The sequence below is a fragment of the Gymnoscopelus braueri genome (genome assembly GCF_963280865.1).
Source record: "Gymnoscopelus braueri genome assembly, chromosome: 22".
In the NCBI taxonomy this organism is placed as follows: Eukaryota; Metazoa; Chordata; class Actinopteri; order Myctophiformes; family Myctophidae; genus Gymnoscopelus; species Gymnoscopelus braueri.
Genome location: NC_137624.1, coordinates 23,226,875 through 23,241,535, shown reverse-complemented (window position 1 = coordinate 23,241,535; position 14,661 = coordinate 23,226,875). Strand labels below are relative to the sequence as shown.

Genomic DNA, 14,661 nt, shown 5'->3' with positions numbered 1-14,661 from the left:
TAAATGAACAAATGTGAGGTGCAAATCAGGTATTTTTTATTTATGAAAGCTGCAGAGTTGAGAAAGTCAGACACATTCCAAGAGACAAAAAAATTACTTACATTATGTAAAAAATATTTGACGTGCAAATAATGGCTTTTAGAAGATTAAGACTATTGCAATTAGTGCTTATATGCACAAATATTGCACTGTTTGACCAGTAGTGCAAGTATTAACTCAAACAATACCTTAAACCGAACTGTGCAAAAAAGAAAAGCATTGTACAAATGTAATCATCAATAGTGCAACAAATAAATCTAAACGTGGCCACAAATGGCAACGATCGGGGTCAAAGCAGAGCATTTGGATGCTTGTTGGATGTGATTTTCATGAATGCAAGCTGAAATGATGAGAAAGGAAGCCCAAGAAAAATAAAAAAAAGATTTTGTGGAGGATCAGGATGGGCGTTTAATATAGTGTAGTGTTTGTGTTCCATCTGTGCTCATCATGACACTGTGTATGTATGTGTGTCTATGACGTCGACACACTGTCAGATTGTCTGTAGTCTCTCCCAGTCACAAAGCAATATTATGAGAAAGAAAGAATGCCACTGCACACTCAAGCTCTAATGAAAAGATAATTTAATATTAAAGTAAAGTTTTGGCAGCAAGCTAAAGGGATCATGGGTAAATACATTTTGCTTCACAACTTAAGTGTGCAGAAGCATTCTTTAGATTTCAGTTGAATTCCCCTGGTTGACCACCTCTTCACTGGAGGTGGAGATAGGAGCGGGCCATTAACATGAATCAAAAATTTGATTAAAATTGCCCAGTAAAATATGAAATGCCTGCACATCACTGTCTGTGGGATAATGAGAAGCATACAGTAGTTTCCGTGCTGAGTCTCATTTACTTCAACACAATTAAATGAGACATCGGCATCTGTTTGCAGCAGGGAGAGGGAGTGATGTGGCAGATGTTTCAACAATGACAGACAGACGGTCAGTAAGACACATTGATTGCATGAAGCAAAACAAGCTATTTGTTATTCATTCTGTTCACTGCTGAGCCCTGATCAGTTGGGGGATCCAGAGCCACTTGGGGAGCTCAGCGATCTTGGATGCCATGGTGAGTTAATCCTCTGAGAAGTGAAATCCTTTTTCTGCATAAGGTGTTTTTTTTGTATGGGACTTGGCCAGCTGAAAGAATAGCATCCACAATACATACACTGTTATTTACCAATGATAGAGACAACAATAATAATCTCTTCACACATTTCACAGCAAAACAACCCACCTAAGTCTATGTGTTGATGGATAAGCTTGAACAATGTTCCTCCACTTGGTGATGAACGGGTATCGCTCTGCATTAATCTTGACATTCTCAATCGCAGACAGTACCTCGTTGTCCAACTTGGTGGGGTAATCCCTGCCAGAAATATTTATGTCACAAAAACATTTAAATTAGGCAGTTTGTACTGTAGAGCTTTGTTTTAGTCATAATTATGATTATTTATTTTTTCTTATCCACAAAAATGTCATTCTGCTAACATTAACTCACTAAAACATGAAAGGCTTTCCATTTAAACAAAAACGTTTAAAACATTTTATCGGCTTTATAACAAATGGATGGAGCCAAAAAGGATATCTACAGTATGGTACATATGAACCATCAGCCCACAAGAAACAAATGGCACCTCCTACAGTACATCAAAAATAATTACCCTTCAATGAATAGTGTCTGACATGGGCTGGGTTGTGGTTTGAGGGGTGTGTACTCGCCAGTGTCCTCTATAGATTGGCAAGATGAATATGAAGAATCAGACTTCTTCCTGTCTCTCTCATCCTCTCTGGAGTCATCAACACTGTCCTCATCAGCAGTCAGATACTCCTCTGAAGAGGTACTGGATAGATCATCCTCGTTCTTCTTCTGTTTTGTCTGGCTCATCCCCCATGCTGTCCAGAAGCTGACACTTGCCAAATCCAGGCCTTCTCTCTCACTCCCAGGAACACAGGTAGCCAGCTGGCCTTCAACATGACCTGCCTTCTCTTGGTCGTCAAGTGAGTTTGAGCCATCCAGTAAATCAGCTTTCTCAAACTGTTGTAGCAGATTGCATACTGGAGACTGAGAGTCATTTCCTGTTGTGGAAGATGATTCATGTTTTCTTCCAGTTAAAAGATTAACCTCCCTGGTGGTTTGGTGAGCAATACTGCTGTCCTTCTCCTCTAGGTAGTCCTCCAGTCTGTTCAGTCCTTCCTCATTTGATAAGTCAACAAAACTGTCCAGGAAGTCCCAGTGTTCCGCCCAAGGGTGGCCCATCTCGTGTGCAATCTCCCTGCAAAAAAGGCACACACATAAACATATGTGCTCCTGATAGATAGCATTAGATATTTCATGTGTATTTTATTGGGATTGTGCTCATACTGATTTTCAGATGCAACCACGAAGCTAATGTAAGCCACTCAGTCAGTCCAAACATTTCAAGTGCAAACCGAGAGCTGGTCGCAGCTATGTGTGCATTTTGTGCGATGCATTTACTTTACTTACTTTACTTTACTAATACACCACATAGAACACAAATATTATGTGGCGATAAAGCAACGTCATTTTTCCCCAAATTTTTTTTAATCAAGGTCAATTTTTCAATTTATGAATGAGCCATCACCAAATTAATAGTTTGATGTGAAATATTCGCAGACACATTCTCTGATCTCGTCACGTTCCCGGTGTGTAAGAATCCTTAAGACCGAATTGACACATAATATAAGGGTCTGTAACTCAGAGAATGTACAAATTGAAAATGTGTACACTCTCAAGAGTTAAATGAACACTGGTTCACTGAAGACTCACCTTCCCACACACTCCATTCCCCTGTCAGGGTCTGTTTTGAGTATAGTATGGAAATCCTTTGTTGGGTTCTCTGCTGTGTTCCGGTGTGAATTCTTCCATAGTTTATAAAACGCCTCTGCCTGCAAGACAGATAAATAGTCAAAGAGCCCAACATAACAGGTATGTAAAGAGTAAATAATCCCAGTAAAAGAGCAGAACGTTTTGCACACCTATACTGTAGATCGTCAGAGAAGACCATGGATCGACTATCATAGAAGAAAGGACTCCTGCACACACACAGACCTTCATATAATCTGATAAAAGTCTATGTACCAAAACGTTCCCAATAAATACTTGTTTAATTGCAAGTGAAGAAGACAGTGTGCGGGAGTCTTTTCTTCTACAGTATAAATAATCCAGTGGATTTCAATTTGTATTTATGTTTTCAGAGGTTAGACTACCTTCGAAGGAGAAAGAGGTCCCACGTATGCTCTCAATGCCAGGACAGGATCGATTGGACTGCCTTCCAATTCATTATCCAGAGGGTGAAAATCCTCCTTTAGTTGGCTTGGTGAACACGGAAATCTAAACACAGGCTGGACACTGTTGTCTGTAGCCCTCAGTAGATGTAGATAGCACCTATCTAGATGGAAAACAGTTGAAATCCCTACTTATTCAGCTATTTGTTTTTACAAACATAAAATATAATGATTCCCAACTCTACCTTACCTTCAAGGTATTCATGAATTTGTTTCCTTACTATCGCTGTTGATCGCTTGTTTTTCCTATCACAAATCACCTGCAATTGCAATAACAGAACTATTCAAGGCTCTGTGTAGTAAGTAAGCTGTTTATTTTTGTCTTAATGTATATCTCTTGTGACTGCTATAAAGCTTATATTGCTGTAAATGTATATGTTGACGGTAATAGTTGTAGGTTTTGTGATACTTACATCACAGGGCATTTTACTGTACTTATTCCTTCGCTGTTTGTCTGTGGTGGAATGGGAACACAGTACGTTGACCACTTCTGGGCATCCAAATTTGCAGGCAAAGTGAAGAGGTGTGTCGTTGTTCTGCAACATAACATAGCAGTTCCCATTCGGTTATTTTCTCAAAAACACAGTTACAGTGTTTCCGTTGCAACACACCAGGTCAGGACTTTTGTCACAAATAATCCACCACCCACTCCACCTTGTTTCCTGTCAGTCTGTGCTATACCATCTAAATACGCTTTAATTTTAAATAACTGGAATTCCCAGAATACTCACCGTTTTATCTGGTGTATTGAGATACAGGTCTACAATGTAGCAAATGCGCTGTTGAAGGATAGTCTCCTGGTCATCAGGATACATGCGTCTCATAAATGCTGGGTTTTCCAGTGTGTCCAAGAGCACATGGACAATCCCAGGTTGATTCTCTTTGGCTGCTACGTGTAGGGAATTATAGTGACAACCTGTCTGTTCAAGAAAAACATATTGAAACCTTACAATTTCCAGGATATGCTAAATGGACACAGATTACAGGACCTCAATAAAAGAATAGTACATGGGCTCCAAATATTTTTTGCTTTAGTATAATGTATTATTACAATGGTGAGCACAATGCATGATATTAGTTGTGAACTTAAGAGAACATACATCCTTGTGGCTAAAGTATTGTGCTCAAAAGTGTTAAATACGTACTTTGGGCTGTGCAGACATTAATTATAGGGGAATTTCACTTCAAAACATTTCTGGGGTCATTTTCACATCTACTCAGGCTTTTGTGTGCACCCCAGATTTTAAATTGCTTGATTCAATATTTATATAATAATATATTATATAAATATATATCATATTATATATTTAGAGATATAGGTATGTTTATTTGATATAAGGTGCCCTGACCATCCCATTCAAGCCCATTCAACCTTGAACTCCTATGAAACATTTTGCAACAGTTTTTCCCTCTTTTAAATTTTCCTAGTGATCAACACCTCACCACAACCTTTGGTAAGGTGAGGTGTTTCTCAAAAATGTCTCAAAGATTTGATTAGATTTTTAAATATCAGAGAGGCTAGATTATTAAATGATTTTCTTAATAGATAACAACAACGTACTTGTACAATTGTAGGGTTGTCTCCAGATCCTATAAGGTAGCGTGGGTTATCCCACACAAGTTTCATAAAGGTTTTCTGGTCACCCTCCTCAACAGCTATTCTTAGCTTGCTTGTAAGGTCCTGAATTCGAGGGCTGGGGAATTCATTGGCCTTCTCCAAACTTGTAGATGACGTTCCTACGCAAACGAATAGATAAAATAACAATTTTAACTAAGCATGTTAAGGTCAATTGGGAAATTTACCTGAAATGTAATTGTGTGTAACAGTGTACTGCACACCATACCTGATTCCAGTGTATTCATCCCTTTGGAAAATGTCTCTGCTTCCTCTCGTGTTGAAAAGGCTTTGAACCTAGCCCCTGGCATTGCTCCCATGACTTTAAGCGCTGTCTTCCTGCCCACAAAGACATGGACCTTTTCTGAAGAAAAAAAAATAATAAAAAAACATGGCCATGAACACACACACACGTAATATCTACATGGGATAATAAGTGTAACAACATTACAGGATTGCTCTTACCAGGATTGCTCTTACCATCTTTTGCTAAAGGGTCCTCCTCCCTTTGAGGGCATACGCCATAGTACACCACTGTTGATTCTGTTGGCTCCTCCTCTCCCTCTTTACACAGAGCTCTACTGCTCTCTCCCTCAGCCTCCTCCACTGACTGATTTAATTTCAGGCTCTGGTCATAAGCCTCCTCTTCACCCCTGTCGCATGACAGTCCTGTTGAACGTTCATTAGCAAGGCTATTATCTTTCTGCATCAGGGCTCGGGCCAACTTCTTCTGCCAGGTGGTCCGCGTGGTTGAAGTTATTGGGCCGCATTTCAGTCCTGCTCCAAGAATTGACTCTCGTAACTGGTCTTCTGTCATGGTCTGTAGTCTGGCAATGATGGTGTCCATGTTGCTATCATTAAAAGGCCTATCGGCGTCTCCGTGGTACCTGTTGATAAGTCATATTTTTTAATGTTCTGATTTTATTAATGTTACAGTATTAATAAAATACCAGCATATCGCATGGTTCACCAAGATAAGAATGTTGTGATGATTGTCTAAGCTTGATTGCCTATCTGTTGAAGCCTATCTTCTTGCATCTCAACATGTCTTGAACATAATATCAAAAGAAGATACAAGATACAGGAATCTGTATCTGTATGTATGTGGTGGTGGCACACATAATTAGGTGGGAATGAACAGCAGAGCAATGTATGTCCCACATTACTAAGTTACAAGAAAATAATCTATTTGAAATCGGCATACTTACTCTGAAACAACTGATATCTGAGTAGACCATCCGAGTTATTAGGCTATATCCAACAAATAAGAACCAGTCTACTCTAGTCAACTCCAACCTCAACTAATTCCATCTAGGATTATGAGAGAATGGAATGCAACCCCAACATTATCCTGGAATTTTCCATATTTCCCCTTAATTGCTATGGGTAAGTACTGATAAAAACATGGTAATGATAGGGTAGTTACTGAGTAAGTAAGATATTAAGTACATTACATGCTGGGAAGTGTTGGTGTAACCGCTGTTCTGAATATTTCACAATCTCAATACTAGGTACATAATCCTCAAGGACTGGGTAGCAGTGTTGCCATGTCTGCTTATTATAAGAAACTTTGGGCTTGTTTTTCTGTACAGTCGCTTGTAATTGGTAATTGCGGGTTGCTGGTTTTTGGGCTTATTTCTAAAGTATAGTAGATAGTTGCTTATTTCATTTGGGCTTCTTTCCTAAATGTAATTTAAACCAATGGTACTCAAACATATCAAGGACCCCCAAATTAATATGTAATTGTTTGCGTATCCCCTTCCCCATCCTTTGCGAGGGACCCCTGTACCAGATTTGCTGAACTTTTTCTTTTTTTGCAGAATAGCAGATCCGACGCGTTGTGAGCTTGTAGATCGGCTATTTTCAAATATCCAATGCATATAGGTTTAAAGTGCTCATGTGGCCTATATTCGCCTCTTTTGGGCTTGTTTTCATAGACCTTGTTGCTTATTTCTCTCGCAGAATCTGGCAACACTGCTGTGTTGGTAGGCTACCAGTAGTAGGCTACTGTAAACCATTGGTTCTCAATGTGGGGTCCAAAGACCCCCAGGCCAGGGGTCCTTGATGTGGTTCCATGAGGTTGGCTTATTGATTGATTGATTGATTGATTGATTGATTGATTGATTGATTGAACACTTTATTAGATAGACATCAGCAGGAGTACAGTCAAACACTTTGTTTAAAAGGATTTACAAAAAAAAGTCCTAGTGGACTCGTTTCCATTGAGGTCGTATTCAATTCATCAACATAACACCAAAAATCTATATCATCAAAAATATAAAACACTATATGTACAGAGTAGGGGGGGAAGGGGGGGTGATCACCTTTCTAATGGAGAAGTTTTAATTTACCTCACCCTTTGGTCTCCTGACAAGTTAATTTTACTCTGTCAGTTCATTATTATCATTATTATTATTATTATTATTATTATTATTATTATTATGATGTATTTATTTAATTATACGCTGTGAATAACTGTACTGTACAATGCTCCGTGTCTTGCGCGACGTCCTTTCACTTTCAGCACTGGGCATCTGTGGTACTATTAGGCTATTCCTACTTTTAAAATCTGAGTTCTTCCACAAATTAATGGATATACTATACAGTTGTCTTTTGGGGATATGTTGAGGATATTTGGTCGTGAATTACTTGACGTCCTTTTCCAGAATGTTTCATGCTATTCCCAAACCAAATAGGTGTCACCAGACCCAGACCAGAGTCCAGACCCATGGCTCTAGTCTGGGTGGCACATAAAATAGGCCAGACTGGCCTGGCCAGTCAACTATTTACCTTCAGAATAAGCGTTTATCTTCATCGTCTTTCATCGTCATTCGTATAGCAATATGAAAAAGTACTCACATACGACAATATGAAGCCCTTTAAGTGCAGTAGCATGTGCTGTTGCTTGATGTTTTCCTTGGTTTCTCCTTGGAGGATCCAGTCTCAACCACACGTCATGTTCAAGAGGGGTTTACAGCACAACTTTTACATTAATAGGCCAGGGTTGCCAGATTGTGTGAGAGAAATAAACAACCAGGTCTAGGAAAACAAGCCCCAAAAGATGTGAGCTTGCAGATCTGCTATTTTCAAAAACATATTGAAGAAAATGTGAAAAATGTATGTATTGTATGGGGTCCCTGCATGGTATAACATATTTCCAGATGGGGGTCTGCAGAGTGCAGACAAATACATATTAATTTGGGGGTTCCTTAACATGAACATTTTTGAACCACTGGTTTTTAAACAACATTTAGGAAGCAAGCCCAAAATAAGCAACTACACATTAGAAACAAGCCCAAAAACCGCAACGTCCCGCAACTACCAATAATTTACAAGCAACTTTACAGGAAAACAAGACCAAAGTCGCTTATAATAAGCAGACATGGCAACACTGTAAAAGGCGTGGTTATGTGCCAAGTATTATTACTGGTGCGTCCATAGAGTTGTGTGCGTCACACTGGACTCGACTAGGATACATTTGCTTTGAAGTTTGGATCTGGCATATCCGGCCTAGAAAGGATACGGAAACACTCTGTGTGCTTGCATCGGCTACTATGTATATGTGCGTTGAGAATACCGGATACAGTTAGGCGGGCTTTAGGCCAGATATGGGCACGGACCACTAAATAGAAACCAGGTTGCCGGATTGCCCCAAACCTCTGTAACGCGAGTCATGCAGGTTCATGACATGGATGTGTTGAAAAACAAGTCAGTCAGCCCATTTGAAAATGTGATGTCATCATCAACAACAACAATAATTATTATAATGATTATATACTGGAAACAAAAGCCTTATTTACAATTAAGAGCGCATTCATTTGGACTCATGTATCCAAGTGGTTTAGCCAGAGGGTGGCAGTGCTGCAACAGCGTGGAACCATGTAACCCAGCGCCATTGATGTAACCTAAACAAGAATTATTCATTCATATTGAACCAGTCTTTTTTATTGTCTGTGAAGACCATTTAGGCATATTAAAGGTGAAATTATATAATTTTTATATTATATATTATATTTTGTATATTATTATTATTGTATAATATTTGTATTTCATATTATACTATTATATAAATTATATTATTTGTTAAAAAGTTAAAGCTCTATATTCCTGATGGTAATTGTTGCCATGTTTTGTTCAGTAGGCTAAAAGTTGGGTCTCTCTTTAGTAAACAGAAAATGATACATGTACAGAATCAGATCTATAACTCTATAGCCTACAGATGGGTTTCAAATGTCATCCAATCAGGAGAGAGAGCCCCACAGCTCGTGTTCCAGTTCCAATTTTGTCTTCACATATAAAAAAATATAAAAAATTATCACTTCCAGTTTCACTTGTTTAGTTTATCCTGTATGAGTTCTCACTCCTGATTGGATGGAATTGGTATCCTGACCTGGAAAAATATTTTCTATTTACTAAAGACCAGGGGTTTATTATTACTGAAGAAGCACTATTGCAATGGTTATTATCGGAATATAGGCTAGTTGTGTGATCTATGGTTAAGATACAGATAGAGTTATCCTTGTTGCTCCAAACTTCTGGTAGTATAGCCTACTTAATTATCTCTGACACACACACACACGCACAAACACACACGCGCGCGCGCGCGCACACACACACACACACACACACACACACACACACACACACACACACACACACACACACACACACACACACACACACACACACACACACACACACACACACACACACACACACACACACACACACACACACACTCACACTCACACTCACACTCACACCATGACAGAGATGAGGGCAGTCAGAATGGGTTGAGATGACTTTTTAACTGAGAACTTCATTGGTTCATTCACTCCTGCCTGCCAAGCAGAAATGGGATTCTTTATTAATGTCAGCAGCAGGTTCATTCCAGACAGTGTGACATCTTTGGCAGTGAAACTGTAAGTTATATAAATGTCTGCTGATTTAGCAGACTCAAAGTGTAGTGTACAGCATATGCCTATTGTAATGAGAGTAGGTTTATTTGGAAGGGAAATAGTCATTTTTAAGACTATAAGCAAGAATTTCTCCATGACCCAAAGCACCACACACACACACACACACACACACACACACACACACACACACACACACACACACACACACACACACACACACACACACACACACACACAGTCCTTATTTTCGAACAAAACATCAGACTGAAGCAAAGATAGAAGCTGCAACTGCAGGCATAAATAATTATGTTTGAAGTGTTTTCAGTTCTTAACCAAAACAGTCTTGTTGTTACTGATCAACTAATGATCATAATGCACATTCCAGATGGAGTGGGTAACAACCTCCGCCCATAGGGAAAAGTGTTCAGTTAATTTACTGTTCTTTCTTTGCCTTCTAGTGGCACTTAGGTCTTGATGTCCTCATGAAGTTCCTCTAAACTAAACCATTAAAACTTTTTATTGAAGTTCCACAGACGGCATGTGCTTCGCCACATGTGGATTGATTAGTGGTGTGTGGTATAGGCGAAGTGTGCTTCGTATACAGACAGAGAATATGTCCCACTGGCACAAGATCAAAGTGAATCCCCTTTGATCTGTATTAATTAATTAGTGTGCTTTGCTATGCTTTGAGGTATAGCTGTGTGATCACAATCTGTGATAACCATAACCAAGAGAACATTTCCCCTTACCTGTTCAGTTTTCAAAATAGGAACACTGGTTGGCATGGTAACCTCTGCTTCTGTGTAGCTTTCAAACTGAGGCATGACACTCAGGGGAGCTGTCAAGAAATCCTCTAATATTCCTTGTGACAGAAACTCTTGTTTAAGTTGTTTAGAATGTGTTACGTCTGCTTGAAGTCTTTAGCCTTGGTGTGTGTTCTATAATCTTATTCATAAAGGCTGACATACTACATGTCCTTCACAAATATTAGCAAATCAAAGATATTAGGCTACTGAACTAAACAGTGTGACAAGATCACACTGTTTGGTTAACCACTTTAAACCCTGGTGTCCCTATTTTGGGCATGTCACTCATTATAGGTGAAATTGTTAAAAAATAAAATCAAAAGGTTAAAATATAGATTTACAAGTTCACATTGCATTGCTAGGCATTGTGATGTTGTACATTTTTACAAATGTTTTGAGAATGTTCAAAGACATTTTAAAATATGGCTTAAGCATGTTTAATTCAGTGTATTGTGTGTCAAATGAGTGATGTATCTGTTCAGTATGGTGAAGTTACAGGGGTGTATCTGAGGAAATTTGAGGTTTGGGTCTGGTGTACTATTGCATGTCGTTACGGCTGCAAATATTGATGATTTTCTTAGCGATTATTCTATCGATTATTTTTCGATTAATTGAATAACGAGAAGTGTATTAAAAAAAACAATTTAACAAATTGATTAACCACATAAGCATTATTTTATACTTTGTTGCACAATAGTATCGTGCAATAATAGTGAAAATAGCTGATCACGATGCAAACTTGTAGTTTGGCTGATATTTTGAAACTTTTCACCCATCATTACATGGGGATTGATTCTTAATCGATTAGTGTATTCAATTAAAGTGTTGATTATCGATAAAATTGTTTTATTATTGTTGCACCCCACATGTCTGAGTAGGATATGAGTTCAGGTCACAGATGCAGGATGCAAAACTCAAGGTAGAGGTGAGTGCAGCTGTTTGTCAGACATGAAGCAGATGTGGACCTCCCTGTGGTGCTCTGTGCAGCCACACACAATGAGAGCTCAGCCATTTTGACTGAAATAAGATTATTAGGTTATTGGTTTCAAGTTGGATTATGGCAAACAATGGTTGCAGAAGACACACACACACACACACACACACACACACACACACACACACACACACACACACACACACACACACACACACACACACACACACACACACACACACACACACACACACACACACACACACACACACACACACACACACACACACACACACACACACAATTGAAATATGTATTTATGTCCACATAAACAGAAGTACAAGAATACCTTGTACAAAGGACATAAACACTGCCAGTGCAGTCAGACAAAAGGAAAACAACCAGTTACAAAGTGCCTATGAGGCAGAACATTGTTACATACAATGCAGTTGACATACTTGTCAGACACAGCAGACATCAATCATGGATAAAGGAAACAGTTTTGTGCTGTCAGGACATATTGCTTTATTTTAGGCTAAGTGGTGAAAAATAATAAATCAATAAAAACTGATTAAATAGCCTAGACTTTCGTAAAAGCTTACACCTCTGGGACCCAAATACATAACATTTTGCTTATAGCCCTACATTACACACATTGCTAGATGTAATTTGGTCCAATACAGTCTGTCATTTGGTCCAGTATTCCTTTACTGTTAATGTAGGCTACTGTAGCTGGGTATAGAGAGAACAGTGAAAATTGAACTATTCTTACTTTAGCAGTGGTCCCCTTACTCTCTCAAGGACCCTGGGTGTCCCAGGACCCCATGTTGAGAACCCGAGCTGTGTTCAGCAGCATGAGGCACAAAATATTGTATTTGTGATAAAACATGTGCAGGCTGGTGTAGGCAAGTCTTTAAAACATATCATATTGGATATTGTATGATCATGCATGTTTTAGTTATGACATGCATGCTACCAGCCTACCGCTAGAATATTGTGTTTAACTTTACAGTTCACTGGCGTTTTAATCCATTCCTTTGTGAGTGATGATGAAATAATATGATTCACGACTCGACCGGCTGCTGCTACTGTCTATTCCTACTGAACCATCTATTCCTTTAAAAATGTTCCGCGAAGTAACAACGTGCTTATTTCGACGTAATTGGCATCACCGCGGTTGACGCCTTCTCTCTCAGATGATTGGCCGAGCCGTGGGAATATGCAAGCATACTCTTGATTGATTGGCCCGAAGCCGGTTTCAACAGCGCAGAGAACGCAGCATTTCCCACTCCGACATCACACTGACTGACTGTACTGACTACCTTGGGTCTGGTCGGCTGCCGAGAAGAGATGGAAGAGCCACGTCAAATATAATCGTAGACATTTGCCTATTTATTTATTTTTTTTGTATTCACGTCGACAAAGTAGCCGGCCTACACTTGATGGAATTGACCTCATCAATGGATAGTCCCACAGAGCTTTCCATCAACCATCGGGACATCAGTGCTTTTGCAGAGGAAATACGCCTTCCGATCAGGAGAACAACCAATCAACCGTGGCGAACCAAAGATAAACAAGCCTTATGATAAGATACAACTCTGTAAGTAAATTGCTTATGCTCCACTTTTTTTGCTACTTAAGTTGCAATTCACGTTTCATTGTCAAGTCTGTCTGTGGTCAATCATATTGGGGAAAAAAAAGAAGGGGAAAAATCTATAGAAATGTATCGTTTGCTCTTCATGGAGATAGCAGGTGAATTTTTACCATTGCTTGCGTTATAATTCTATGTGCTCGAATAATGATTCAAGCCCAATCAAGGTGATCATGCCAATAATAGATGACAGATTGATTTGGGGGAATCCCATGTTTACAAGATGTGTTGTGCGTGTATGTCTGGGTGGACAGAGAGAGAGCAGCTCTAACGCACTAATGGGTCGTAGGAGCGTCTCGCCCTTATAGCCCACATTTGTTTTGTCCAGTGTTGCCATGTCCGCTTATTATAAGCCACTTTTGGCTTGTTTTTCTGTAAAGTTGCTTCTGATACCTTGTAATATGTTATGCCAGGAACCCCCCCCCCCTCCTACACGATTCGTGTTGTTAAAATGTTTAAAAAATATACCACATTTTTCACATTTTCTAAAATATGTTTTTTTTTTGGTGGAAAATAGCAGATCTACAACACGCTTGTAGACCGGCTATTTTCAAATAGCCAATGTTTAAAAGGGTGACGGGCTTGCTTCTTTTTGGGCTTGTTTTCCTAGACCTGGTTGCTTGTTTCTCTCGCAAAATCTGGCAACCCTGGTTTTGTCCTGTTGTAGTAATGCGCTCTTGTGGGTTCGCATAAACGCAATCCAGGGAATATGGCATTTATTTTGGACCTAGTTAACAGCCTGCAGCAGCGACTACAGAGCAATTTTGCAATCGGGTTGCACTAAAAATGTCTGTGCCTTGAAAATAGTTGGGCATGTAATTATCCCCCATATGGTAGATTTTGTCCGATTTAAAGGGAAGGGACCCCACTATAATAATACATCCACGTTAGCAACATTGTTGAACAGTTTGCTGTTGAACCCTTTGCCCATAGTTTTGAATCGGATCCTAATGCAAAAAGCTTCAAAAGGGTGACGTCTGACATGGTCCATTTGTCTGTATATAGTGAGACGTGAATGGTTTTGTGGCCGAGGAGGTGCAGCTTGCAATAAAAGGAGGGCTTGTGTGTCAGAATCTCAGTGGTTACAGGAAACGCTTTGAAGTATATTATTGGCTCTTCAAAGCTGCCTCCAGAAGGCTTAGCTTCCAATTCTATTGTCTAAAGCCGGAGGTGGGATCATCGCACCTCATTGCACCGATGGCAGCCGAGGTTGAAGGTTGGCCGCAGCAGAGGGCCATATAATATAGATTATGGGCCAGGTGTGAAATTCTATCCTGCATGCTTTCCTGTCTCTGTCAGATCATTTATTACAGGGGTTCTCAACCTGTGGGTCGGCATCTCCCAGGGGGGGTCTCCAGATGACATGTGAAGGGACAATTTAAGGGGTTTA

The 14,661-nt window shown here is 39.5% G+C and overlaps 2 protein-coding genes across 4 annotated transcripts in view; one reads left to right on the top strand and one right to left on the bottom strand.

Moving 5' to 3' along the window:
* Positions 1–14: 14 nt before the first annotated feature.
* On the bottom strand, positions 15–7,940 carry LOC308077733 (ankyrin repeat and LEM domain-containing protein 2-like). Of its 2 annotated transcripts, none has more exons than XM_080418621.1 (12): positions 7,821–7,940; positions 5,442–5,848; positions 5,191–5,325; positions 4,908–5,083; positions 4,078–4,266; positions 3,760–3,882; positions 3,537–3,606; positions 3,269–3,450; positions 2,829–2,947; positions 1,702–2,313; positions 1,275–1,406; positions 15–1,177 (listed from the first exon to the last, which is right to left on the bottom strand). In XM_080418621.1, coding segments are annotated over exons 1-12 (2,271 nt in total). In that variant the 5' UTR covers positions 7,823–7,940; the 3' UTR covers positions 15–1,053. The 2 variants fall into 2 exon arrangements, with proteins under 2 accessions (XP_080274747.1, XP_080274746.1); XM_080418620.1 differs by having other exon boundaries at positions 7,825–7,914.
* A 5,027-nt stretch (positions 7,941–12,967) lies between these two features.
* The window catches only part of LOC308078353 (protein FAM222A-like), a 28,861-nt gene continuing 27,167 nt past the window's right edge, over positions 12,968–14,661 (top strand). For both annotated transcript variants that reach the window (XM_080419481.1, XM_080419480.1), the window contains exon 1: positions 12,968–13,220. The gene's annotated coding sequence lies outside the window, so the exon portion shown is untranslated. The remainder of the gene's footprint in view (positions 13,221–14,661) is intronic.

What these genes read in the sequence shown, in the direction of transcription:
- LOC308077733 (XM_080418620.1), bottom strand. Translation starts at nt 7,856, where the DNA reads ATGCTACTGCACTTAAAGGGCTTCATATTGTC. An exon ending in ACAACCCTACAATTGTACAA is followed by an intron (nt 4,267 to 4,907) that starts GTACGTTGTTGT and finishes TTTCTTGAACAG; the next exon opens with ACAGGTTGTCACTATAATTC. An exon ending in CAGACACTATTCATTGAAGG is followed by an intron (nt 1,407 to 1,701) that starts GTAATTATTTTT and finishes TATTTCTGGCAG; the next exon opens with GGATTACCCCACCAAGTTGG.